General features: G+C 42.1%; 1 protein-coding gene across 1 annotated transcript in view; it reads left to right on the top strand.

The window, feature by feature from the left end:
- Window positions 1-26,282, top strand: part of csmd2 (CUB and Sushi multiple domains 2) — a 217,242-nt gene that overhangs the window by 127,482 nt on the left and 63,478 nt on the right. The window contains 13 exon segments of the mRNA XM_063899890.1: window positions 884-1,099; window positions 1,937-2,125; window positions 4,170-4,339; window positions 4,464-4,620; window positions 4,810-5,001; window positions 10,033-10,159; window positions 19,640-19,704; window positions 19,707-19,841; window positions 19,962-20,153; window positions 21,515-21,653; window positions 21,795-21,982; window positions 24,829-25,023; window positions 25,704-25,820. Of these exon segments, the coding sequence (XP_063755960.1) occupies window positions 884-1,099; window positions 1,937-2,125; window positions 4,170-4,339; window positions 4,464-4,620; window positions 4,810-5,001; window positions 10,033-10,159; window positions 19,640-19,704; window positions 19,707-19,841; window positions 19,962-20,153; window positions 21,515-21,653; window positions 21,795-21,982; window positions 24,829-25,023; window positions 25,704-25,820 (2,082 nt within the window).

The raw sequence follows: 26,282 nt of genomic DNA, 5'->3' as shown, positions 1-26,282 counted from the left end.
AATACTCCAGTCATGTCACCTTTGGTAGAGTGCTCACATCAGAACGAAACAGGATCATTTGTTCTCTCTGCATGGGCGTAGAGTTTCTGATGGGTACTTGGGAAGGGAGACAGGGAATTGGGGCTGTGTGCGTTACGAGACAGGGAATATATTATTTTACATAATTTCAAAGAGCTCAGTCTGCTTCCAGGCAAAACAGAAATGTGATTTTGTTTATGGTTTGCAGGAAAGTCAAAGTCAACTGTATTGTCAATTTCTCTGTGTGTGTGTGTGTGTGTGTGTGTGTGTGTGTGTGTGTGTGTGTGTGTGTGTGTGTGTGTGTGTGTGTGTGTGATACAAACAGGGAGATCAAAATGCTGTTTCTCACCATCCCAAATAAAAATATCTACATATCTACACACACGTACACATGCACACCAGTACACACACTTATATATGCATATACATACTGCTGTAGTTTGCCATATCATGTGTGTTTCTTAGCTTTTAATTCAAATTGGGTGTAAATACTCTTTATATTTATGACCTACTTTTACAACTTAGATTCTTAGATTGTTTATGTTCGCACCAACAGACACCAAATTAAATGTCTCGTGTGTGTAAACGTACCTGGCCATAAACTGAATTCAGATTTTGATATTTATACATAGGCAGATACAGTATACTGTATACACACATTAAGAAGTATAAATAAAAAACATGTGAGAGAAAATATAGAAGAGAAACAACGGTCTACACACAAATGTGGACAGGACACAGGTGTGAGTCATAACAAATATATACAGTAGTGCAGAAACAATATATGTAAAACCAAACCTGAATGGACTTAAAGAGAAAATATAACAGGTTATATCAGTGGATCTTTTATCCTCTTTTTTTCCAGGCGTCCAATTCACCTTTCACACGTTCCACCTGGAGAGCCCTCACGACTACCTGTTGGTGACGGAGAACGGCAGCTTCTCTCAGCCCCTGTGGAGGCTGATGGGCTCCACGCTGCCTCCGCCTCTCAGCGCGGGCCTGTTTGGAAACTACACGGCTCAGATCCGCTTCCTCTCCGACTTCTCTGTTTCCTATGAGGGATTCAACATCACTTTCTCTGGTAAGAATGGATTTTGTCATTCAAATTGCTAAGGCAAATAAAAGGAAAGCCAAAAGTGCCGGTCACAGTGCTGAGCCGTGCAAATCATTTGGAAGAGGCCGAGAGCTCGGGCTTAAAAAGGTTACGCCATTAAGCACTTGTTGAGAGTGGACGAGTATGGATCAGAGACTTGTTGTAACCCCATTCATTACAAGGCTATTGACAAAATAACAGCAATTCTCAGCCACGAGGAGGCCGCCATAAACAAGGAGCAAATAATCATCTAAGTATGTGTCCTAGAAATATGTAATTACCGCCACTCGAGAGTGAATAATGAAATGGTTAACATCAAGAGAATTGATTAAATTGAAATGAATCAATTAGGATAGAGCACAGATGGCCCTTTACCCACTGAGAGAATCATTTCACCTCCTTTTACTCTCACAGCATCCATTAATTTGAAATCCAAGACACAGTATAAAGAGTGTAATGAAAAAATGTAATAGTCTGACAGTTTGAACTAGAAAATACCACATATCTCAAAATTATTGAGCTATCCAGGAAGGAGGGCTCAATGTTAAGAAATACATCTTTAATAAGTGACATTGTGTCGGACGAGGACAGTTTTTTGAGTATATTCAATGATTTAAACATGGTTCAGCTTCCTTTTTTATCAGTGTTTTAAACGTTTTAACCTTTCAAAGCATAAAAGAAGAAGTGTTTATCAGTTAAATGTACATTTTCACACATTTAAACATCACAAGACATGGTAGTAACAAATCAAAATACTCCTCACGGTTAACCTGGTATCTTTATGTACTCATGCATTTTCCTCTTCTTCATTTTCTGTGGTTCCAGAGTATGATTTGGAGCCATGTGAGGATCCAGGGATCCCGCCCTACAGTACCAGGAAGGGCCTGCAGTACGGGGTGGGCGACGCCCTCATCTTCTCATGTTTCCCGGGTTACCGACTGGAGGGTCCGGCGAGGGTGATCTGCTTAGGGGGCAGGAGGCGGGTGTGGAGCTCCCCTCTGCCAAGGTGTGTGGGTAGGTGGTCACATGCTTTATTTTGGCTTTTGTCACTTCCCCCTCTACCCTCGTCACACTTGCCCTTTCACACACTCCCACCCATTAATATGCAGAACTGTCCGTCACATTGGAAGACGAGGCATTTCCCTTTCAATTCTCCTCGTTATCATCCCTCCATGCGCCCGCGTTTTCTGTCTTTGTTGGATATCTTCTAAGAAACAGCCTTTTTGACTTTGTCCAACTTAAAGCTCAGCAGCAGCTCTAATTAAGATGGCGTTCAAGAGCTGGAACATGTTTATTATTGATGTTGCTTGGTATTCATGACAATTCAAAGCTCAAAGAAGGCAATATGTTGATTATATGATGCTTCGAGCCTTAAAGGTCTCCTGTTATGCTATATTTGAACAATATATTGTAGGACAATATCTATACAAACATGTCTGTGAAGTGTTTTGCTCAAAATACCAAACAGATCACCCATTGTAGCATGCCTCATACCCCTCTATTTCAGTCCTGTTTCTGAAGTGCTGATTCTGTGACTGTCTCTTTAAATTTGAGCTGAGCTGAAGCTGGCCACACCCCTTTTGCAGCGTCATGCAGCTCTCTGTCTGAAGAGTGAAGTTTCTAACGGAGAAACTCGGCTAAACGCTGCCGTGATTAAACCCCATATGATGTTCCAAACCACATCAAGCAACATTTCTGAAACACCTCTCAGTGTTTACCGCTAAAACAGAGACATTATATGTATTACAACAACTCTCAGTCCATCGTGAAGACATCCTGCTGAACACACAGACACACAGACGTGCTGCGGGGTCTGTATATTGCGGACGATAGGTTGGGACGTGTCACGGGGGGACGTTGCCAGGAGTCCAATGTAAAGCCAGCCCACATTTCGGTTATGACGTCATATCGGCAGCAGATCTGGATCAGCTCGTTTGTACCCCCGTTTTTAGAGATGTGGATAAGGAGGAAAAGAGAGAGGGTTGTATCTTCTGACACTTTGTGAGTCTTCTTACACACCAGGGACACATATTTATGTATAAAAGACAGCAAAAAGTGCATTTTGCATAATAGGGGACCTTTAAGAGCAGCATTAGAGTGCATATATGAAAACAAATGGTACCCTAATGATAGGTAAAGCATAGGCCACTGCACTGATTGACCTTGTTGCTGTCCTTAGCATGGCTCTTGTCTGAATATTGAAGCACTGTTAAATTGTGGATTACTTTAGTTATTCTACGGAAGTATTTTTATCAATTGTGCATTTTTTTGCTTATTCCAAATTCAGGAGGTAATTTGTTAGCATTAAGACTTCGACGTTTCTCTATTGGAAAAAGGTAATTACAGTTTAGCAAATGCAATTTGGTGAAGCCACATTTATTTTCTTTACCCACTCCAATAATATCTGATTTGTCTCTGAATGTTTTGTCGTCAGTGTTTAGGCGTGTGTTAAGTAGGTCGAGCTATTTCGATGTGTTATCGTTTACTTGACAACCTCTTTTGCCCCGGTTCTCGTTGCATATTTAACTGTGGGAATGAAAAATGTTGCTCTTGGTGGCCTAGAAGAATCTGCTTTTTTAAAGGTTGATAGCGATGACACATTGTTTTATTCCCACATATATAATTAGCCTTATTTTCAAAACATTTCTATACACCTCTGGGACAGTACCATCAGCTCACCTCATCTTACTTCACTGCCCAAGATACAATTCAGGCTATTTAAATGCTGGCAGTTATTTTCCTACCAAAAAAAAAAGAAGCTTTCCTAATCTGTCCACTCTTTTCCTGATATGATTCAGAGGAAGCAATTTTCAAATAGAGCTGAAATGACTGTTAATCATATTCAGATTGCATTGTGATTACGGTGATGTGCCACTCAACATTCATGTGTAGTTACCGACCATACCCCTCTCCCATCTCTCCCATCTCTCCCTCTGCATGACGGCATGAATAAATACTCTGCCAGTTTCAAGCATATAGCGAGTGACATGTCCTCTGCTCTCTCCAACACCTCCTCTTCCTCTCTTTCCGTCTCTCCGCTCTCTCTCTTCTTCTCTAGCTGAATGCGGCTCATCCGTGACTGGCATGCAAGGGGTGCTGCTCTCGCCCAACTACCCCGGTTACTACGGCAACAACCACGAGTGCATCTACTCCATCCAGACGCAGCCTGGCAAAGGCATCCAGCTACGAGCACGCGACTTCCGACTGGAGGAGGATGACATAGTGAAAGTGAGGGGGCGGAGGGGAATTGTACCCTCCCTGTGTGTGTATGCAACATTGTTAGCATATCTGTGTGCACACCTGGTCATCCTAACGCAGATGCTTCCTCCCACTCTGCCTCTCTGCCTCCCAGGTCTTTGATGGCAGCAGTAATAAGGCTCGTCTGCTGGGGGTGTTTACAGGCAGCGAGATGCTAGAGACCACTTTGAACTCCACCTCCAGCTCCATGTGGCTGGAGTTTGTCAGCAATGCGGAAAACACCAGCAAAGGCTTTGAACTGCACTTCATTAGTGAGGAACACACACACACACACACACACACACCTTTCTTTACATTTACATTTGCATTTTGGTACAGTTTGTTTGTTGATCTTCCAACTCTCTCTGCGGCCTCATAAAAAACACTTTTTAAAAAAAAATAAAACCTTCCTCCTGCTGTGCTGTGCTGTCCTTCCTCACCCCTCCCTCTCTGTCTCCAAGGTTTCGAGCTGGTGAAATGTGAGGATCCAGGTGTTCCTCAATTTGGCTACAAGCGGGAGGACAAGGGTCACTTTGCAGGGAGCACCGTGTCGTACAGCTGTGACCCAGGCTACACCCTGAAAGGACCCGAGGTGCTCACCTGCCTGAGGGGGGAGAGGAGGTCATGGAACAGCCCCCTCCCAATCTGTATGGGTGAGTCGGATACTCCTTAAGGGATTAGAGAACTCTGTCCTTGATGTTTGGAGAAATATTCTTGATTTGCCAATATCATGTTGGGTTGTTTTGATTTTTTCTCACTTTTAAATTCAGTACAGGTTTTTTTACCTATCTTTGTCTTGGCCGTCATTGTTTGTGGCTAAGTAAAGACAAACATATCATTATGCAACCTTAGAAACATATGTTGGCACAAGTTTTAAACCTTTTATGTATAGAAAGAAGAACAAAATGAAGAGTTCATTAAAAGTAAACATGGCATCATGCAGATCAGCCACTTTTTCGGGGTTCTAATACAATGCATATAATATAATATTGTTGGGTTGTTGTCATGACCACAATATAGCTAAACATGAGTTTTATCAAGAGCAACTCACCATGTGTTTTATTAAAAGTATTTATATGCAATTTATCCAGTAGATAAGGCGTTCACATGTAGGATGTAGAAATATGAAGAACCGCAGACTAAAAGGATTTATGTAAAGGACAAAAATGAATTTGATTGCAACACGTGAGTGAATGTACATCCCACGCCTGGTTACGTCAGCTTCCCTGTAACTGTCCTTTAATTTACTGCTTTTCTGTGCCATCCCATGTGTTATTACCTCTCCTTACATCACCATCTGTTACATTAAGCTATGCTCCGTTAAGCTAATAATCCAGGTTGCAGCATTGTGTTGAGACACATTATATTACTGTATTTATCGGCGGCTGCTTTAGTGTTTGGCACGCTGCTAATCCTACCCAGTTTTTGTTCTTTCAGCTAGACCAACATGTCTGACCCAGTTTTTATTCTCATAACAATGTGAATTGGCTGGTGCAGGTTGAGGAAAGCTCTGCGGCTCGTTATAGCTCTGCTATTTTTGGGCCATCCATTTGGTTGCATTCCCAACACCTTATTCAGTGCATTATCTCATCAGGAAATGACTGTGCTCTATTCCGCTCCATAAATTCATATTGCAGCACGATTGCAGAGACTCCCTTCGCATTATTTATTTTCACTAAAATAAGACTCTCCATATCAGCAGCACACCGAGCGCACAGGCAGGTATTAACCCCTCACTGTCTGAGCTGGAAAGACTTTTAAAATCAATGTTATGGAGATCATTTCTCCATTTGAGAGTTTACCCATCTGAGCGTTCGGTAGGGTTCACCCACAGTTCCCCTGGGAGTTGTTTCCAGCTAACTCTAACATGGTCTGCTTTATTCTTTTTCAAAACCAACATACCTATGCACACATACTGCCCTATTTGGTTTCATGGTAAAAGAAACGCAGAGCAATCTTTTTCAATCTTCTTATGGTAGACATTTTGACAGAGCCTCTCAGAAAGCAGCCAGAAGCTCGTTAAGGGAAACAGGCAGGTTGGTGTTCTTTGACACCCGCCAAGGTGATTAGAATAATATTTCTTGGCTCCCATTTCAACTCAAACTGACAGGCAATTTCATGACTAGGTATAAACAACATTCAGCGAACTGTATATCTCTGGGCAGGTTTGTCCTCCCCATGCCCTTTTTTTTTGCTGCGAATGATAGCCTAACAGCCAGAGTGAATTTGGGAGCACATGAGGGACTGCTTCTGTTTGTAATGGTGGGATTATTTGGGAGCAGCGGGGACGCTCTGAACACAGATGAGAAGGGTACTTCGAGCCGGGGAGGAAGGAGAATGAAATTGAGTTGAAAACAATAGGGAGAGTTTATCTCCTGAAAGTCACGGAGGAGAAAAGTTGCAAGGTTGAAAGCCTGGGCAGCGATGTGTTGGACACTGTATGAAAATACAACACATAACAATATTGCTCATAACTATAGTCCTTATTGAATGCATATTTTTAAAACGTAGCACCTTTTTGTTTGTAGCAATCTGCACAATTTTACATTACTTCTAACGGTGTGTGTTAAGTAAAGTAATTGTGCATTCTTTATTAGGATCCCTATTAGCACTAGCATTAGCATTGGCTATTCTTCCTGGGGTCCGCGCACACGCACAGTCAAACATACCTAAAACAATACATGCTTGCTCATGCAATTCACAATTCAATATGAAGTGAAAACAACAAAGATCATCCTATTGTAGACATCAATAAGTATGTACAGCCCCGGAAAGAATTAAGAGACCACTTTAGCATTATCAGTTTCTCTGGTATTACTATTTATAGAGTTGAATGACTTCCTTTTTTCTATATTCTGTAAAATACTGACAATAATTCTCTGTGTTGGAATTCAACAGAAACTGCAATGGCTGCCATACATGTAGAGATTGAGATTAAAGACAAATATGGAGTGGTCTCTTACATTTTTCAGGAGCTGTAGATCTCTGTTTGATTTGTATAGTGTTTCTTACATGTTTTACTTCCATATATTAACCTGCGATGTATGTGTAATGATACATACAGGATATTTTTTTACCAGAGGAAATGGTGAGACAAGAGGAGGCAGAATCCGCACTGACTTGTATAAAGGTGTCTAGTGCAGACACACATTGAAGGGCTAGAGTAGCTGAGCGAGTCATACTGCCAGGGCAGCACTGAGCAGTAGTTTCTTAGGTCATGAGGCAAGAGGAAAAAAAAAGGCTTTGTCTCACAGTGATAGATCACCCTCTTCACTTCTCACTCCATAAAAAACTAACAAACAGCAAGTTACTTTCAACAAAGAAAGCATGAGAGGAGAGGAAGCTTGAAGAGAGACCCTCAAACCCCTTCCATATTCTCCCTTTCATTATTTCTGCATGTTTACTTTCCTTCCAATATAGAGCAAGAAGAAAGGACAATCAAATATTTGAATTGTTTCATAAGTTTTGTTTTGTGTGAGAGCTGACCAGAGGCCAGCTCTCGGTGATTATTGCAGTTGAAATGTACAACACCCGAGGGAGACGAAGTGTGTGAAGTAGGAGGGCAAGGAGGGAAACAAAGGAAGGATTTGTGTGCAAACACAAGAACAGGCGTGTTTATCAAATGAAAGGTGACAAAATGTTTACGGAGAAACAACAGCTGTCTGATAGTGATCCTCTCTCTCTCTCTCTCTCTCCTCTGTCTCTCTGTCTCTGTGTGTGTGTGTGTGTGTGTGTGTGTTCTACTGTTGCTGTGTTTCACCACAGGCTCTATTTTTCACAGATTGATTTCACAGCCATCATCATCAGCAGCATGATTTCTTGACCTGCATTTTTCAGTGTGAACAAGCTATTTTCCTCTCAGTGGAAGAAAAAGGATAGTAGAAGACTTTTACCCTCCGCTTGTCAGATGAGATGACTTCAAAAATCTTATCCAAAACACTTCAAGTCTAATGTTGTCGAAGAACATTTTTTTTACAAGAGTAGGAGGGAGTAGGGTAATTGAAGGGGGGCTGGAAATTGCTTTGGAGTCGCAGAGCGTTTCTGATGGCAATTCATTTTTTGAAGCTGAAAAAATAGCTCCATTCTTCTTACTGTTCCTGATGAAATGTCTTGGCCCATGAGTTTGCTTTTGTAGTTTCAGAGATGCATGATTGTTAATATTTTGAGGGATGGAGCTTATGTTTGATGTCTTTTCAGCACCTCAGGGGGGCATATTGAACCGTGATATGATACTAGAACCATCATATTGTCTACAAACACTACTGCTGCCACAAACACACCGCTGAGCACTGTACTGCCACTCTCTGGGTATGATCAGTGTCTCATGTTGCCCAGGAGATGCAAATATCATCAATACTTAGAAAATAGGAAACCTGTATCTATTCTGTACATACTTGGACTACACATATTTTCTGACTGAGCCCTACAATTCCCTTTACTCACATTAAAGTGGCCATAATACACACATTTTCAGGTTCATATTTGCATTGTGTGCCTCTAACGCAGGGGTTAAACTATGGACCGGTTGTCCATTTTGATTTTGCCTTCACCAAATTCAAAAAGTGTAATGGAGGATCGCCCGCACCTGAAACCTGTGCTTTTCTTTCATTTTACTTCTGAAATATATATCAAAGCATATATTACAAAGTAGTATTCATGTTTTAGTAAGCCCACTTTTCCAATAAATTCAGTCAAATAAAGTTAAAAACATGTTCTTGAGTTGATAAAAAAAAGCTTTACTTATTTACATAACAAGCTTGAAATATGCCCTTCATAATTCCCATTATTTTAAATAATGACTTGGGGATTTTAGCCTTTGCAGACCCTTCACATGCACAGAAACCAAGATAACACATTATAGGAAAGGGAAACCCCCAAAATGATTTAGCCTGAGTTCATTATTTGTGTTATTATTATTTGTTTGCGTCACTTTTATTTGTAATTATTGAGCACTTCCTGCTATTGTCACATGGGTGTGGTTCGTGTATAAAGGTCACCTGTTGCACGCTGGGGCTAAATGACAGAGTGAGATAGTGCCAACATTTTTTCTGTTGACCGTTTTTTGGTCCTAAGTTAAATTTGATTTATATATATGAAACACGGTCAAACAAACCAAACTGTATGGACATTATTAACAAAACGCGTCACAGCACGAAGCCTGGCTTAGCCTCTTGGCGAGCCAAATGGGAATGTGGCCGCCATAGGGACCCTTTAACCCTAACCCGTCGTTCCATCAGCAAAAAAGGCGTTCTTTAAACATATTGAAAGTTATGTTGTTCAGTAAGCAGCCCATCAACTTTTAAAGGTAACAGGATGAGGTCATTTGTAAAGTTGGTGGATTTCCTTCACTGAGCCAAGAGGAGACACAGAGTATATTAAGTTGGCTGCTCTCCCTCTTATCATTCAAATTGCAAACAAGATGATGACGCACATCAAACTTCAGCATTCGCCCATACCATGTCAATAATTAATAATGATGAGAGGAAAGTGACGCGGTGCACTTTACTGGGAGTGGGATAATGCAGTTTCTGGCATGTTAAGTATGTTAATCTTGCCGTATCCTTTTATTAATTTGACTTTCAGAACATTGATGAGCTTGTACTTATTTTACACCTTTTCTTTCCCTCTTAGCATTAATTACTCAGCTCCTTAATCTGTCGCTCTCTCTGTTCCTCTTTTCCTAGCGGAGTGTGGGGGCACCATCAAGGACGAGCTTTCCGGGCGCATCCTGTCACCAGGCTACCCAGCGCCCTATGAGCACAACATGCACTGCATCTGGAGCATCGAGGCCCCCTCTGGAAGCACTATTAGGTCTGAACCTCTCTTTGTTTCCTTGTTCGTGCCTTTCTAGTTTTCTGATTACACTGTTCTTTTCCTCGGCTTTCTTTCTTTCAATCTACCACCTTTCAATATACTTCCAATTTAGCCCTCCTTTTTGCAGTGGTATTCATCACTTTCACAGGCTGCTGTGTAATCAATCTTCAGTGAGCTGCTATTGGCCAATAGTTGAGTTACTACTGGGTATGGGGAAATGCCACCTCATAGAGCCCGGAGAAAGTCAAGTGCTATTTTCTCGTGTTCTATGCTCTACTTTCTAGAATTTCATTTGATGCAAGTTATCTAAACCCTTCAAGATCCTGGATCCAGCATAAGGTTTTTGATGATACCTTTATAGAAAATGTAAACTTAGGTTCATCTCTAGCACCATATAGAACAAATATATGTTCCTCCACATGGCTAGTAGGGATGGGGAAATCATCGATACAGCATAGTATTGTGATATTGTATCGATACACGGATGCCAAGTACCGATATTGTCTTATATAAACTATTCATATTGCAAATCCAAATTAAAGATTTTGGTAAAAATTGCCTTTTTAATCCAGTAGATGGTGCTGAGATTTTTCTTGTGCGGTCATGGCCATGGGTAAAGTCAGTGGGATTGGCAGGAAGTCAAAACAAAGATGGAGTCAGCGGAGAAAGAAATCCGAAATGTGCCGTAGCGCAATATATCGTAATACTTAGCATATCGTAGAAACACAACATTATCGTATTGTGGGGACCCTGTTGATTCCCACCCGTAATGGCTTGGGTAACGGCAGTGGCAGCAGACCTTTTCCACACCATGTCCTGCAGCTCATCCTGCGGGATCCCCAATATTTACTGCATGTGTTCCTGGGAGGCCGCAGGGTAGTGATTCCTTAAGGGTTGTGCCGGGAATAATGCTCTAGAAGAGAGGCACCTTCTATCATTACCCTGTGACACAACCAGCCTATTGCCCCAATGTGATTATTGTTTTAGAACAGCTTGGAAAACTAAGCTTTCTTTACTGTGTCAGTAGCTTTCCTGTCTGAAGTTATAGGAATTTAGGGATAACTAGCGACACACTTCAGTTTCCTTCCAAATTGCTTCCATCCGTCTCTATTGACTCTGCGAGGTCTCGCGTGTGCCTGTTCTATATTCATTCAGTGCATTCACTCGTGTATGCAAATGTTTGTTGATGTGCCCGTTCCTGTGGCTCCTGTTGGTATAGAGCTAACCCTCGACTAACTTCCTATTTCTATTTTGACGTTTGGAAATGTGCTTTATTTCATTTTCATACTTCAGGCAATATTCTGCACTGGATACTCAAACAATAGATTGCTCCCGTCTAAATATGACATTTGTTTTCGCAAACACTACTTAACTACTACTACTGAAGTATTTGTGTCAGGGGCCTTACAAACCCTAAAAGCATGAAAGACCCTTCAAAGAGTAGTTATTTCAGCCATTGGACAACATTTTGAACTGCTTTTAAGGGTGGATGGATGGATACCGTACCGTACTGTACAATTTAACTAGACTGTGTCCTTGTGGAAAAAGGACACTTTGACCCTGAAGTTCTCATTCTTTGTCCATGAGTCAGTCCTATATCAGCCTGTTTATGATAACTCCCATGTTTTGATGGCATTGAGACAGTCGGCCATTAAGCCACAAACACTGAGCTAGCAGAGTGTGGGATGTGTTTGGAATATTAATTGTGTTTGTGCACTGTCATGAAGCAGAGCTGTAGACTAATGTAATAAGCGTGTACGCCTAGGTACATGTGGGAACTGTGCTGCGGAAGGAGTATACTGATGAATCCATAAATGCATGTGTGGATGAAGGAGCATGTGTGGAGGCGATGAGCACAATAGATGGTTTAAGTCGCAGGGCTATAATACCTCCTCTCATAAATCTATTAACTTCTCCTACATAATCACTTGATCATCCTAGAGGAGCATACAGTATATGACATTTATGAATCCTGGCACTTTTTATACACATGCTATAGATAATAATAGTTTGCCAACTTTAGGGGACAGCAAGTCATTCACAATAAACTCACATGATAGTCAATATTTTTTGACCGTAGCAGAATTCAATATCTACCCTGGTGATGTCGTGCAAGCAACTTAAGTCAGCGAGTACTTGCTTTGGCACATGTTTTATGTTAAATCCAATAAATGTATGCAAAAAGATGAACAACCTGTTTCTGTAATACCTTCAGACTGCACTGCATGCTTGTTTTTTTTCACTTTGCCGTGTCGTTTCTCTAATTTTGCACCGTTATGTGTGATTTTCTGCATGGATCTATTTGTGTGAGCGTGCCGTCACATAGCTAGCACATCTGACATTCCTCGGTCCCTGCTGATTGCTAGTTTTGCTTCATTAGTGCCTTCGCTACCTCTGGGTCCCCGGGATTCCTCTGCAAGGTATGCTCTGTATCCGTGCCTTTGATCCTACCCTCGCAATTCATTATTGAGAAGAATTTGCAATGCATTAGCCCGGGGATTCCTTGTATATCAAATGTTGCAGCCTGTAGGTAGCATACAAATGAAACCGCTGCAAGATACTGGGAGATGTGACGAGTGACAGCAGACATCTGAGAAACCCACAACTGGTTAGCCGGGAGTTATTGATGGAAACGGAATATACTGTAGGTGGGAGGCAGAGAGAGGAATACAGACACAAAGATATGATAACAATAAAAAAGCAATAGAGAGGATAAGGGAGGTAATGAGCCATTTCAGCAAGAGAACACTCATTGGTTAATGCTACTAAGATCAAAGGAGGGATGTAGGCTACACGGTGCATGCCCACAGGTTGTTAAATGATATATTTTTAAGTTTTTCTAAAGTTATAACTCAGTACTGAGAGAAATAGATAAAAAGAGAGATAGCGTGTGATGGCGAGTTAGTGTTTCTAATTAGATCACATTTGCCATCACCTCCCAAAAAATCTCCTCTGTTCAGTCTATGGAACATCAAGGGAGAAAGTGTGTGTGTGTGTGTGTCTGTGTGTGTCTGTGTGTGTCGTTTATTTGTCCGTGAATACATGCTACTTTGTCAAGCAGCTCCCCACAGCTGGCCTTGACAGCAACAACGAAGCTTAGGGAAACTTCTTTAGGGTGGATCAGCCTAAGGAGCCACACAGCACTGCTCCAATGCAATGCAGCGCCCATTTGTCATGCTGTATCAAAGACATATTTCCTTCAGCCTTAAATAAATATGCACATATGTTACTTTGGGTTTGCACAACCCCCAAAAAAAGTGTTATATAATGTATGTCAACTTTGTGTGTGCATGCGTCTGTATCTTCCTGAGAACTAATTTAAGTTTTTGGACCAATCAAAATACTTTTAAACAGTGACGTTTTTAAACAGATGGGTATGTTGAAAATACAGTCTTGGATTTTGGTCTTTTTAAATGAGGTTATAGATTTATTAGATGAGGGTGATGTGATGGCTGGGGATGGAGTTGAGCGATAAGGAATGAATGTGGAAAATGGATGGTGCTAAAGTGTGCGTCTGTTCTTTAACCTCTACTTTGATCCCACAAATTCATTTTACCTTAAAATAATAGCGGCTGTCCTTTTATCTGAATGGTAGCACTGCTTTCACGGGATTACATCATGTGCCTTTGCCGTACAAGAACTGGACAAGACGGTTCAAGTGTCAAGACGACACCACCGTGTGTTGGCGGATCTGTCTGCTGTGCTTGGTGTCTTCATGAAGATGTGTCTCCTTGATGGATGATCCCACAGGGACAGTCGCACAGAGGCCACACATATTGACGAGGGTAGCTCCAAGCATGACACAGGCTGTATACACACCGTCTTAATTAGTGGTGGAAAGCAGGAAGTTTGAAGGTTCCTCTCCATCTCTGTTCTTCCTCATCTTCCCATACCTTATAAGACACACATCCATACACCCCTCACATACTTACTTATTTATCGTCTTCATGCACACATACACTGAAGATTCCCCACAAGACTCCTGATTGCAGCTAGACTGTTTTGTATTCATGTGAGAGCGATTTCTTTTCCGGTTTCCCATATGAATACAAAATAATTCAGGCAGAATCAAAAGAGACCTGAGAAATATTTTCCATCCCTCTGTTACCCCTTCTCATCCCCTCTCTGCAAATCCTCCGATATTTGATTCAGCTTATTATTTATCTCTTTAGGAAAAGGCACACGTAAAAAGGAAAGCCCGTTAGCCTCAACTTGAAATTCTACGATCTTAAACAGTGCACACTTTTATTTTTCTTGCTGAGAAATAATACTAATAATAATAATAAACAGTAATCCTACTCCTCTCAACCTGTGGTTTTATTCCTCCCTCCTGTAACCCAGGCGTCCCCCCCCCCACCTGTTCCACTTCACCCGGCAGCCTTTGTGTTAAGTGGAGAAAGTGTCTAAAAAACATGGACTTTCCCCACTGGAAGCCTCACACTTGACTCCTTAGATCCTCTGCGATGAACAACTTCCTGTGACTGGCTTTCCAATTTAACAACCTGTACACACACTCTGCTCTCACACACACACACACACACACACACACACACACACACACACACACACACACACACACACACACACACACACACACACACACACACACACACACACACATTTTAGAGGTAGCTGTTGCATCACAGAGCAACAAAAGCAAGACAAAAAAAGAAACTCAATAAAGAAAGCCAATAGGATTGCTTTATTGAAAAGAAAGGAGGGTGTGGTCTGCCGGCCCCACACCTGATGCAGATGAAAGAGAAAGACGGATAGATTCGTACAAGCCCCTTTCAACATTCCTCTTGCTTCCGGCCTGCATCGCTTTTATCCTCTCCCCATCTTCTCTTTTTCACCATCTCCTTATCCCGGCTTCACTCTCAAAAAGTGACAAGGAGAGATGGGCTATTTAGATCTTGTATAAAAGGAACCAATTATCCTAACATGCAGCCCACGTCCATCCTATCCATCCGACTGCTCAGCACAAATCCCTCCATCCTTTCCGAGCTTCCTCTGCTCTCCATCAACCTCTTATCTCTGCCATCATCCTCCTCTTCCGGCAGCGCGGCAATGATTAACGCCGGTCTTGTTTTTGTTCTCTCCCTCACCTTCTGCTTTCCCTCAACGTACGTCGACCCATCCTTCCATCTTGGTTTCCACTCATAAATCTGGAAGTAGAACATGATGCCATTCGGTGTTTGACACTCCTGAAGGTTGCATTAAAACAAGTCAGCACAGGAGCATGGATCCAACACGGTATCAGTGTTTGATTCAAAGATTGCTCATCCTTTTACTCACTCAACTCCTCTATACTGTCTGGATTCACAAAGCCCTGCTGCACATGCACATTAATAATCTATGCAGAAAGGTATACGGTACATATATCTGAAAATATTCTCTTTATATTAATGCCGATACATCTTTGAAAACACTTCAGCACCTCCTCTCTAGAGTACCGGAAGGTGGAGCATAGGTAAAGGGTTTGTAGTACCTCAGGGTTTCATAACAAGCATCCCACTGCCTGAGGTGCTTACACGTCAGGGAGGGAGGCCTTCTAACACAAGCTTTGGTCACAGAGGAATGGAGACACGCCAGGATGGTGGATGGAGATCACACAACGGCAAGTGGAAGCAGAATTTAATCATGTGTTTTTTACAATGCTAAGATAAACCAGGACTGGTATCAAAGTTACATCAGAAATTGTACACTAATCAGAGAATTAGCACTGTACAACTTTTTTCATCAATGTGTTTTAAGTAGTTATAGTAACGTTTAATATGAAGTGATCTTTTTTAGAAAACATTTTAGACAAATTCCATGATTTTGTATTCTCCAACTCATTAACACCATCTTTAAAGATAATTATTTCACCTTAATTGTTTGTATTTGAGCAGATTTAATGAACATACTCCAGAGGTGTTACCTGCCAAAGCTCTGGCCCCTTGCTCTTGGGAGCTGCCAGGTAGTACGGCTTGTCATTGTCTGGTGTGTTTCAGGGTCAATAACCCTTCTGAAGTGCTCCTCCTCAGCACTACTTGCTAAAGAAGGATCACTTTCACACCCACATTTGTGAATTGGAAAACCACTGAGTTGTTGACACTAACCTATCCAATCTTTAACCTAGTGCCATCCTAGTCAAATGAAACGGTTGTCTTCTCTAACTCTCAATACACGTTGGTGTTGATTCTCCGTAACACAAGAGGAATCACAAAGGTGAGCCTTGTAATTTAGGTCGGGTTGTGTGTTAGAGTGCGGAGGAGAAGTGTAGAGGTTCAGCTTGCTCTCTCTCTTATGTCTTTTCCCCGTGTTTTATGTGCTGCTGTTTTTATGCCTCCGCTCATGCGACGGCACAGCCAGGGGCAATATGTTTCCAAGTTTGTCTGAACCATTCTAGTGGAAGCAAGATCTCTGAAACGCTCAAGGGCTTCTGGACTCGAGGATGAACTGATAAGATGTTGGTGGTCAAAGTGTACGCTATGACCGGAAATCATTCTGGCAGATGTTACTGCACCCGGGTGACTATAGTCAACAATGTAATTCCTTTATTAGTACATACACACAACCTTTAAAATATACACATACATTTTCAACTTACTGTTCCTTACAATCTTCTGAATTGAAACTATTTGCACATTTCATTTAAATGCCACAGACAGTGAGAAAACAGCGTTATTGTAAAAGCTATATTTTGTGTTCCATGTATCCTTCACAACAAATACTTACATTTGGACTTATTAGCCTAGTTCCACGTTTTACTGCATCATGTGACGAAGGGAGTGGGGAAAGGGGGTTTGGGGAGTAGGGGCTGTAAATAGCCGAATACCTATAGTGTAGCTATTTTCACCTGGGTGCAAATAGTACCTCCGGAATATTTTATTTAGCCACAAATGTAAGAATCAATATGCTAATTATAACAATTAAATACATGCCTAATAGGATCACATGTTGGACAGACATGGATATGCATTACATATTGACTGGTAACGGTAATTCTAGGTGCAAGGTTATCATTTTAGTAGAGCTTCAAGCTTTTAATGACACTTTTATCCAACTGACACTCAGGGGATTCAACCTGCAAGTACATAAGCTTCAGATAAGTTTGTCTGTGCTACATACAGAAATATGTTTTAGTTAATAGATGGCCAATGCTCAGTGGCTACACCTTCACCTATTACGTGTTTATCAAAGGGTGTTATTTATACTTCAGTGAATGTTAGCTAGATAACTGTACAACAAATACTGAGTGGGGAGAATAGGAATTGCATGTATGCCAGTTCTTCAGATAATGAAAGCTGAAACATGCAATGTACTCCTTTGAAGAGTTTGGAGTTTAATGCTTCTACTCTCTGTCTCTCCCTCTGCCTCTGTTTGACAGGCGTGGATCCTTTATATAAAGGCATGTAATACAGCAACAGTAATCCCTTAAAAATATACCTATCACTTTACATTTGCGTGAGCATGCACTAGTGCGCCTGACTGCACGTGTTTGTTTTATGTGCACTGTTTTTTACAGGCTTTGCAACAGGACTTGTCATGTAGGTTATGTACAGTATCCACACACACCGTACATTGTTGGGTAGCCTCTGGCGTCTGATTACACATCAGACAGTATGTGAATCGGAGGCTGACACCAATTATGCAGAAACAGTAGGAACTTGTTGCAAAACCTGACATATCAGTGGGTTGCTGGTTTCCTCCACATCATCTGTAGCTCAAGGCTTCGTAAATGTGAGGATACTAAAAGCCCAACGAGTACCATAACTCCCTCTGGATGACTAACAAACAGATGAGTGGTCGTTAGATTGAATATAAAATGATATGGGGAAAAAACGAGTACTTGATGTGGACAGTTATAGAAAACATTTAAGCTCCACAGACGGGTTTTTTTGAATTTTATTACAATGAGTTTTGTTTATTTTAATAAAAGTGAAATTATTGAAACATGAGGGAGAGTCAGAAATTTGCTTCAGGGCAAATTGTTTTTTATAATGACTTTGTCTTTATTTTATTTTCTACAAGCTCTTTTTCATCTCAATTAATTTAGAAGTCAGAAAAACAGATATTATACATTTCCATCATTTTTGGGATGACTTTCTTGAATTGTGCCATTCTAGGTCAAACATATTTACCCAGCCAATCAGAGTTTCTCGGTGTCTCTGTGACATGCGTGTACGACGTCACACATCATCCAGAGCATTTGACGCCACATTAGAGGCAAAGTTTTCTTTTGTTGTCTTGAATTTGAAAAGGCAAACAACAGTGTTGTTTTTTACTAAATGCTTTGTGTGTGAATCAGAGGAGTCAAATTCAGTTCAACACAATTGTTTTCCTTTTTTTTTAGTACACCTTCATCTCGTGTTCCATTTTTTGTATTTTTAAGGCATGCAGGACAACAGTGCGTCTCCGTGAGTGAAAAGTCTGAGGCGTGAATTAAATGAAATGACATAAACATTGTTATGATTTATTCTAAACGTTTGAGCCATTACCGCAGGATAAAGTTGCTGAGAACAGTCTGCCTTTAAATAAGTCCTTTCATATTGAGTCTCCCATGTCCACATCACCACCAGTCTGTCATTTCATGTATATCAATACTATTTTCTATCCATTTAGTCCCCGCTGAGCCTGTCTAAAACACATACTTACACATGACTCCAAGCAATATATTATTGTAAATCCACTGCATTGAGACTGGCGCACACTCACACACAAAGACAGTACGTTTGACATCCAGCGGACCACCAGCTGTCTGCACCAAAGTGAAGGCTAGATATTTTGACAGCATCATCTTTCTGACGTCTGGAATGAAAATTATGAAATGCCGTGACAGATGAAACTGCTTGACTGACATCGTGGAACATCGATTCAATGTTCTGACTCTGGGGTCTGTGATTTTCCTTAAAACACTATTCGGTTCCCTCCTTTTATCTCGCTCTTAATGTCTTTTCTTCATCCCTTTTGTCTCCTTTGATCAAAACGAAACCTTGTCTGCATTGTTTCTTAGATACTTAGAAACACAAAAAATACTAGTTTGATTTAATCCATTTATTTCCACCTTGACTAATCCCCTTCCTTTTAGAAATAGTCAATTGCTTTCCTGAAAATGTTTTAAACGTTATGCTTTTTTATCATCATTATTACTTTTTTCTCCCCAAAGAATTTACTGATTTGATATTAAACATGTTTAAGATTGAGGAGGCAGAATGTTTTTTAAATCCCCAGCGACGAAGAATTAGAGCTGGATTTTTCTCTTGACTAAAGCTTTTAATGGAAAAGCTGAAGATATAGACTTGGGTCACAAGTACCTTTCCATTAATATTACCTACAGTGTGTTTGAACACAATAAGACGCAATTTAAAGGTGGCATTCATCAGAGCATCCATATTTCTGTAAACAAATAAACATCTTTCTCCCTAAGGAGCGACACGTGGGGTTAATGTCTAAATCATGGCCTCTAAACTCTCTTGTCCTTTTCTTCAACAGTCTGCATTTCCTTGTTTACCACACCGAGGAGGTCCACGACGTGCTTCGGATCTGGGATGGGCCTCAAGAGGAGGGGTCCTGCTGAGGGAGCTGAGTGGCTCAATGCTCCCCCCAGACACCCACAGCACCTTCAACACCGTCAGCCTGCAGTTCACCACAGACTTCTTCACAAGCAAGCAGGGCTTTGCTATGCAGTTTTCTGGTGAGGATAAAAAGAGTGATTAAGGAATATGGAAAAAGAAAACATAACGAATACGCCTCTTCTCATCACCTTGGTATCACGTTCATGTCAGTGATCGAGCATTTTCTCTTTGTTCTTCAGTCTCCACTGCAACCTCCTGCAATGATCCGGGCCTGCCCACCAATGGGACCCGCGGCGGAGACAGCAGGGAGCCCGGGGACCACGTGGTGTTCCAGTGTGATCCTGGCTACGTCCTGCAGGGGGCCAACAGGATCACCTGCACAGAGATCAATGGACGCTTCTTCTGGCAGCCGGACCCTCCGACCTGCACAGGTATTCCCACAGCATGCATTCTCAGCTCTGGCTCGTCAGGCCGCATGGATTATGTCGGGCTGGGTGATATTGATAACAAATCTTGGTATTTCACATTGAACAAGCACTTTTGTTCCATCATATAGATCAAACACCTATGGTTGAAACAAATAATTGAAGACTGCTTTAATGTAATAACTTCCACTCTGTAATTAGGCTGTTTCAACCATTTGTTGTTTTGGATTACTCCTCTAAAATGTGTCATTCAGGTTGTTAAACAGACCAAAATAAAAAGGTTTAACTATATTAACTATATCATGAAATTAAATTGTCTTTTTTGTTCAAATATATCTCGCTTCAGATCTAAAGTAGATATATAAATATAGAGTAAGAGCATTAGGAACATGTACTACCTGCAGTTTTATAAACCCACATTTTTTTATGGATAAACTTTATGTTTATAAGATTTTAAATAACATAATCATTTATGACAGCAGAGAATTTATAAAAATGGTTTCATGAAGTGGACTGTGCCTTACACCTTCCCTAATGCAGTATACGATATCACTCACTTGCTGGTCTGAAACAGGTAGACAATAAAGATTCCTAACTTGATTACCTAACAGACTCCTTAAGTGAATCCTAAGAGGCAAACACAATTGCTTCGTTCCCTAGACGATTCCTGAAGCTGCTGCAGCAGACAGAGCGATCTGATTATCCTGTCTCTCAATAGAAGCTCAGACCTGCACTCTTTTACTGTCTTTGTTTAATATACGATCACATTTAATGCCCTACAAAACAATGGGAAGTAACAATGGCAATTAAGAGCTTGTAATTAGCTGCCTGGTTTAATTAGGTCTTAGCTTAATTAGCTTGATAGTGTTTGGTGAGGGGTTAGGAAGGACAGTTGCCTGACAGTCACAGGTGAGAATATTGTGAGCAGTGTCAATAGGCTTTAGCTACGTCTCACTTAAGCGTCTGTCACTATGACTTCATATAGGAGAGCAATATCCGTAAATCAGGAGACTATGATTTACAGTTTAAACAATGTATCTCCCTGGGAGTGGGTGTTTCCTAAAGCCTTTGGAAACTTTATGTAGCTGTGCGTTTGTTTTTGTGCTTTCCACATTAGCATATATTAGGAATTGGCTAATCAGTTGGTTGAGAATCTGCTCGTTTTAAGAATTGACTTTGTATGCATTTAAAAATAAGACAGGTAATAAAGGCAGTGTATGGCCAATTATTTATATTTGATTGAACACCATCGTACAATTTTTGGGTCACAGAATGATGATTATATTAATACAGTGGCTGAAAAATTGTGTTCCAGTGGTTTTAACAGTTTTAATAATTCTAATGTATACACTTATGTCTTTTCCTAGCTCCGTGCGGTGGGAACCTGACCGGTCCTAGCGGTCTCATTCTGTCTCCGGACTATCCCGAACCTTACCCCCATGGGAGGGAGTGTGACTGGAGAGTGAGCGTCACACAGGACTATGTCATCGCTCTGAGCTTCAACCAGTAAGCTGTAGTAGCACACCACACAAACACTATATGAGTCCGTGTATGTTCAATAATATTTGATCCTTCTACCTCAAACCTCATTATGACTCCTGGAGCTGCAAATGTTAATGTAGCTTCTGTTTGCGCTTCGTTACCCAGGTTCAGCTTGGAGCCCAGTTATGACTTCCTTCATATATACGACGGGCCGGACTCCCTCGGCCCCCTGCTGGGTAGTTTCTACGGCACGGACGTTCCCGATCGCATCGAGAGCAGCTCCAACACTCTCTTCCTGGCTTTCCGCAGCGATGCTTCCCTCAGCAGCAATGGATTTGTGCTGCAGTACACAGGTGGGAACCTCTTTGGTCAGAAGAATGAGAACACAGTATTTGCCTAATTGGACAAACGATCAAGCTTTGGGGTACTCAGACTTTATCTGTCTGTGTCTCCAGGTGTAGGAGTCTTTTATTCTCGGTTTTTCATCTCCAGTGTCTTAAGATTCTGAACAAACTGTGAAATTTAAATAGTATGTGAAGCTTTATCCCCTTAACAACTCATGTTTTAGAATTCTTCCGCTGGCAGAGTGAGAATGGATTTACCCTCTCTGCTTATCGACCTTGCAGATTGTTTTTTTTTTAACTTTCTTTTGTGTCTAGTCCAAAGCGAGTGAGATTAGTGGTGTGAAAATTGCTTCAGAGAAAGATTGGGGTATGCTGCAGCGTCCTGATCAGCACCCTTCCCAGCTCTGCTCCAGTCTGCTCCGGCGTCACTATTGATCTGTGGCTCCTCTGGTAGCCGAGTAACACAAAGAGTTATGAAAACGAAAAGCCGACAGCATGTGTCCCTATGCTCTTTTTGATCAATGCTTTGCAGCTGCACAAAAGTCTCCTCATAAATTACAGCAAACAGCGCTTTGTTGTCTCGTGTCTATGCTCGGCTGACCGCAGCATGTTGTTCGGCCGACCCAAATGTATTTGCTCACACGAGGATAGGCTGTCCTGCACACGTGCAGAATGATCACAGCCAGCTGGTTTAAGGATTACACAACACATCTGTGCTTTCTGCTTTTGTTCCAGCCTCACAGGGAAACGCCTCCGTGCCCGTATGTTAAAGCCTTTCCCTAACAAATATACAGAGGCTGAACAAGCTCTAAATTAGACTGGGCTTCTTCGTTAAGGGCTTTGCTTGAGAGAACAGTGGTAAATCTTCCTAAATCTCCCAGACTCAATTAGAGCTGTTTAAGGTATCTGACGTTTAACCAATTTCCGATCAACCCTGAGCTCTCTGTTTCTAGGCCGCTGTTGAGGTGGGATTTGATCTATACAAGTTTCAACTGTTATCAAAACACTACCTGTTCATTCGCAGACCGCATACCGATGGAGTGAGACACTGTTACAGAGCCTACCCCTTAACTTAGCAATATCTTCTGCCGTGTGTGATAGTGTGTGGTATTGTATGGCCAATCTGGTAGAGCAGATGGACCCAGTGTGTGGTGCAGAAAAACCTCCCTCCCTCTCCCCAATTCTAATTCTCCACACTAATGAACCATAACCAAATAATACATAAATGACCTCCTCAGTTTTAGACAAACAACACGGCAGAAAAGCATGTTTGGCTGCTGGTTAGGGTCTGCTTGGTGAGAGAGCGGTGTGATGACGAGTTGGCCCGGCTAGTATTTGGTCAGCCCGCCACTGAAAAAGACATTACACAATCCACCTGAGGTGCCTTCAGCCTCTTTACCAAGCAATCGTTACATCTTTCTGCTTCCGTTTCTCCAGCCATGTCTGATTAGGCTCTCCAGGGAAATATGTGGGCGGAAACATACCATGTCTGAGCCACATTTAGATCTCACACACACACAGACACAGATATGGACACACATACAAGCACTCACATCTGTCCAATCCAATCCCTTCACAAACTCATGGGCTAATTTTCACTTTGCATCACATCACTTAAAATCCTTTTAGTAGTTCCCAAAACAGATGATGCCACTCGCCCACTTTCTCCCACACCTACAAATGTCCCGAGGCAAAGGCTTGTTAAATCGTCCATCTCCACCGAAGTGACCAACCTTCTCACCGCTAGCTTGTGTGCAGGACCAGTCGGCAACTCATGCCCGCTACATCCATCACGCCTCTGCTGTCTCCTGCCAGGTGTGCTGTTTTAATGGCAGAGGGGGGCGAGGGGAAGGGTTCAGGTCTACAGCAGCCAGTGAAAGGGCTCGACCTGTCTAGAACAGGCGCCCCCGGGGACATACAGACAGACCACCTGCCTGGCCCACGCTCTCATAGCAGTCTTTGCCAGCATCCCAATTGACCTTTACACAAGGATGAACACCGTTTGTTTCCAAAGTTAGCTTTTAGCTAGTTGATATTTAGATTAGGCACATTTCTCTGAGGTTCTGTAATATCATTGAAGTCTCTGATAAAAAAACAAACATTTAACTCAGTTTCCCTTTCATATGTGTGTGTGTGTGTGTGTGTGAAGTCATCAAATATTGAAGTTAGCTGTGAAACTTGAGCGAGCTGTGTTTAAGATTGAGCTAAATTGCTTTAGGCATTTCTCCTGTGTTTATTTTAGCAGTGAGGAAGTGAAGTGTGCCAAATTGACAGGCCTCCTCTAACATGCACATTTTCCACCTGAGAACAATTGGACAGTAGATTGAGCGAGACATCTTTCTTACGACCTCACGAGTGGTGATTGATATGTGGTTAGATACAGTGTGAGAGTGTGTGTGTGTGTGTGTGTGTATGTGTGTTTGCGAAAGAAAGCTTGCGTATGTGCATTGTCTTCTCTAGTCGACTGCACTGCCAAGCGTTGTGTGAGAGGCGGTTGTGTGCAGTCAGCAGACCTTGGGCCAGAGCAATGCCACTCTCAATCAGCTGCCTGTCCGTCTACTCAGCCATACGTACCTCCAGCAGCCACAGATGAAAGGGCACCGTCAAGGGCTGGAGAGGAAAGTGGCAGTCAGTGAGATATATTTACTGAGAGAGGAAAGCACAGGGTAGTGGAACAAACGGTCAAAGTAAGCGACGGAGGAGATCCCAGAATATCAGGATCCTCAGGCAAAAAAAACAATTTCTATTCCTGGACCACCGCTGCAACTTGATGCAAAAAAAAAAGAGCGTATTATTGAATACCTGCTCACTTTCCTTCTGTCGCTGATTTTCCACCGTGTTACCTCTCTCCACAGAGAACCCCAGGGAGTCCTGCTTCGAGCCGGGCGTGGTGCGCAACGGGACTCGGGTGGGCGCCGACCTCAAGCTGGGCTCCGCTGTCACCTACCACTGCGACAGTGGCTACACACTAGAGGGAGACCAAACCCTCACTTGCATCATGGGGGGAGACGGCAAGCCCAGCTGGAACAAACCCAAACCCATCTGCATCGGTAAACACCGTCACCTGGAGACTGTTGATAGGAACACCGTCGCAATCAGGGCTTATGCTTTCGTCACATGTACAAATCCATGCATGATTATGTGGTGTTTGCAAAAACATATGTCCTACAGGAATATGTGCAGAGCTGTGTGGGTTTTGCTAATGCTAATAGATGAGGGTGTAGCTTTAATTTAATCTGCAGTTTGAAGAGAGGCACTGGTTTTGCATATCTGCCCCTCACACACACAGAACCTGTTTTTCTCCTGTTCTCTGACATCTCCCTGACACACGCTGTGCATATTCCCCTGGAAAGCTGGAAAAAAGATTCCTGACACCACCAAATCCGGCTCTCGGCAGTGTGAAGCGGCAGGTGCACATACAGGACACATTTTCACACACACGAGATCATGGAAATGCAAGCATCGGCAGGGCATTTTATAGGGGCTTTAAGCAGAGAGGGGCCTCATCTTAACCCAGACTAACCCACAGGGACACTTGGAAAACATTGCAATTTCACTCTGGCAAACACCAGGGACCTCTCCAACTCCAAAAACCCAATCAGACAAGAAAAGTAATTTAGGAGTAATGGAAGAGAGGCGATGGAGAAGCGGGAGCTGGAGGAGGAATGGAACGGACCTTATTCTCTGTCGGCCCTGTATCTTCATGTCTCGTCTCTGTGTCTCTCTCCAGCTCCGTGTGGTGGACAGTACTCGGGTTTGGAGGGAGTTGTCTTGTCTCCTGGTTACCCTGGCAACTACAGCCGTGCGAGAACATGTCTGTACACCGTGGTGGTGCCAAAGGATTACGGTAAGCCATGCTAGAGCACTGAATTACTATTTGTGTATTTCTATATGTGTCTTTTCGTGCATATGTAGGAGGTTGGCGTTTAATTAAGATTCAGTTGTTCTACAATGCACAGAATGCCCTTGTACCGCTCAAATCGCGGTCTCTTTTTTTCCACACTTAAGATATCTTGGACTTTGTCAGATGTGTAGGAGACAACAACTTTGTGAAAAAGTTGTAAAAGAACCCCCACACGTTGTCTGCAGGTGTTCAGATATATTTTCCTACACAGTAGACTCATAAACAGTGATGGATTGTTCCCTTATCCATTGTGTCTCATTGCCATACACACATTTTCATATTACTTTGGTATAGCAATTTAATCTCTATCTTACACACCAGGCATACAAAATGTCTGTCTCAGGCACAACCACACACACACACACACACACACACACACACGCACACCGAAAAATAATTGGTGTC

The sequence above is a fragment of the Eleginops maclovinus genome, chromosome 13 (genome assembly GCF_036324505.1).
Source record: "Eleginops maclovinus isolate JMC-PN-2008 ecotype Puerto Natales chromosome 13, JC_Emac_rtc_rv5, whole genome shotgun sequence".
NCBI lineage: Eukaryota > Metazoa > Chordata > Actinopteri > Perciformes > Eleginopidae > Eleginops > Eleginops maclovinus.
This window is presented reverse-complemented; position numbering and strand designations above follow the sequence as displayed.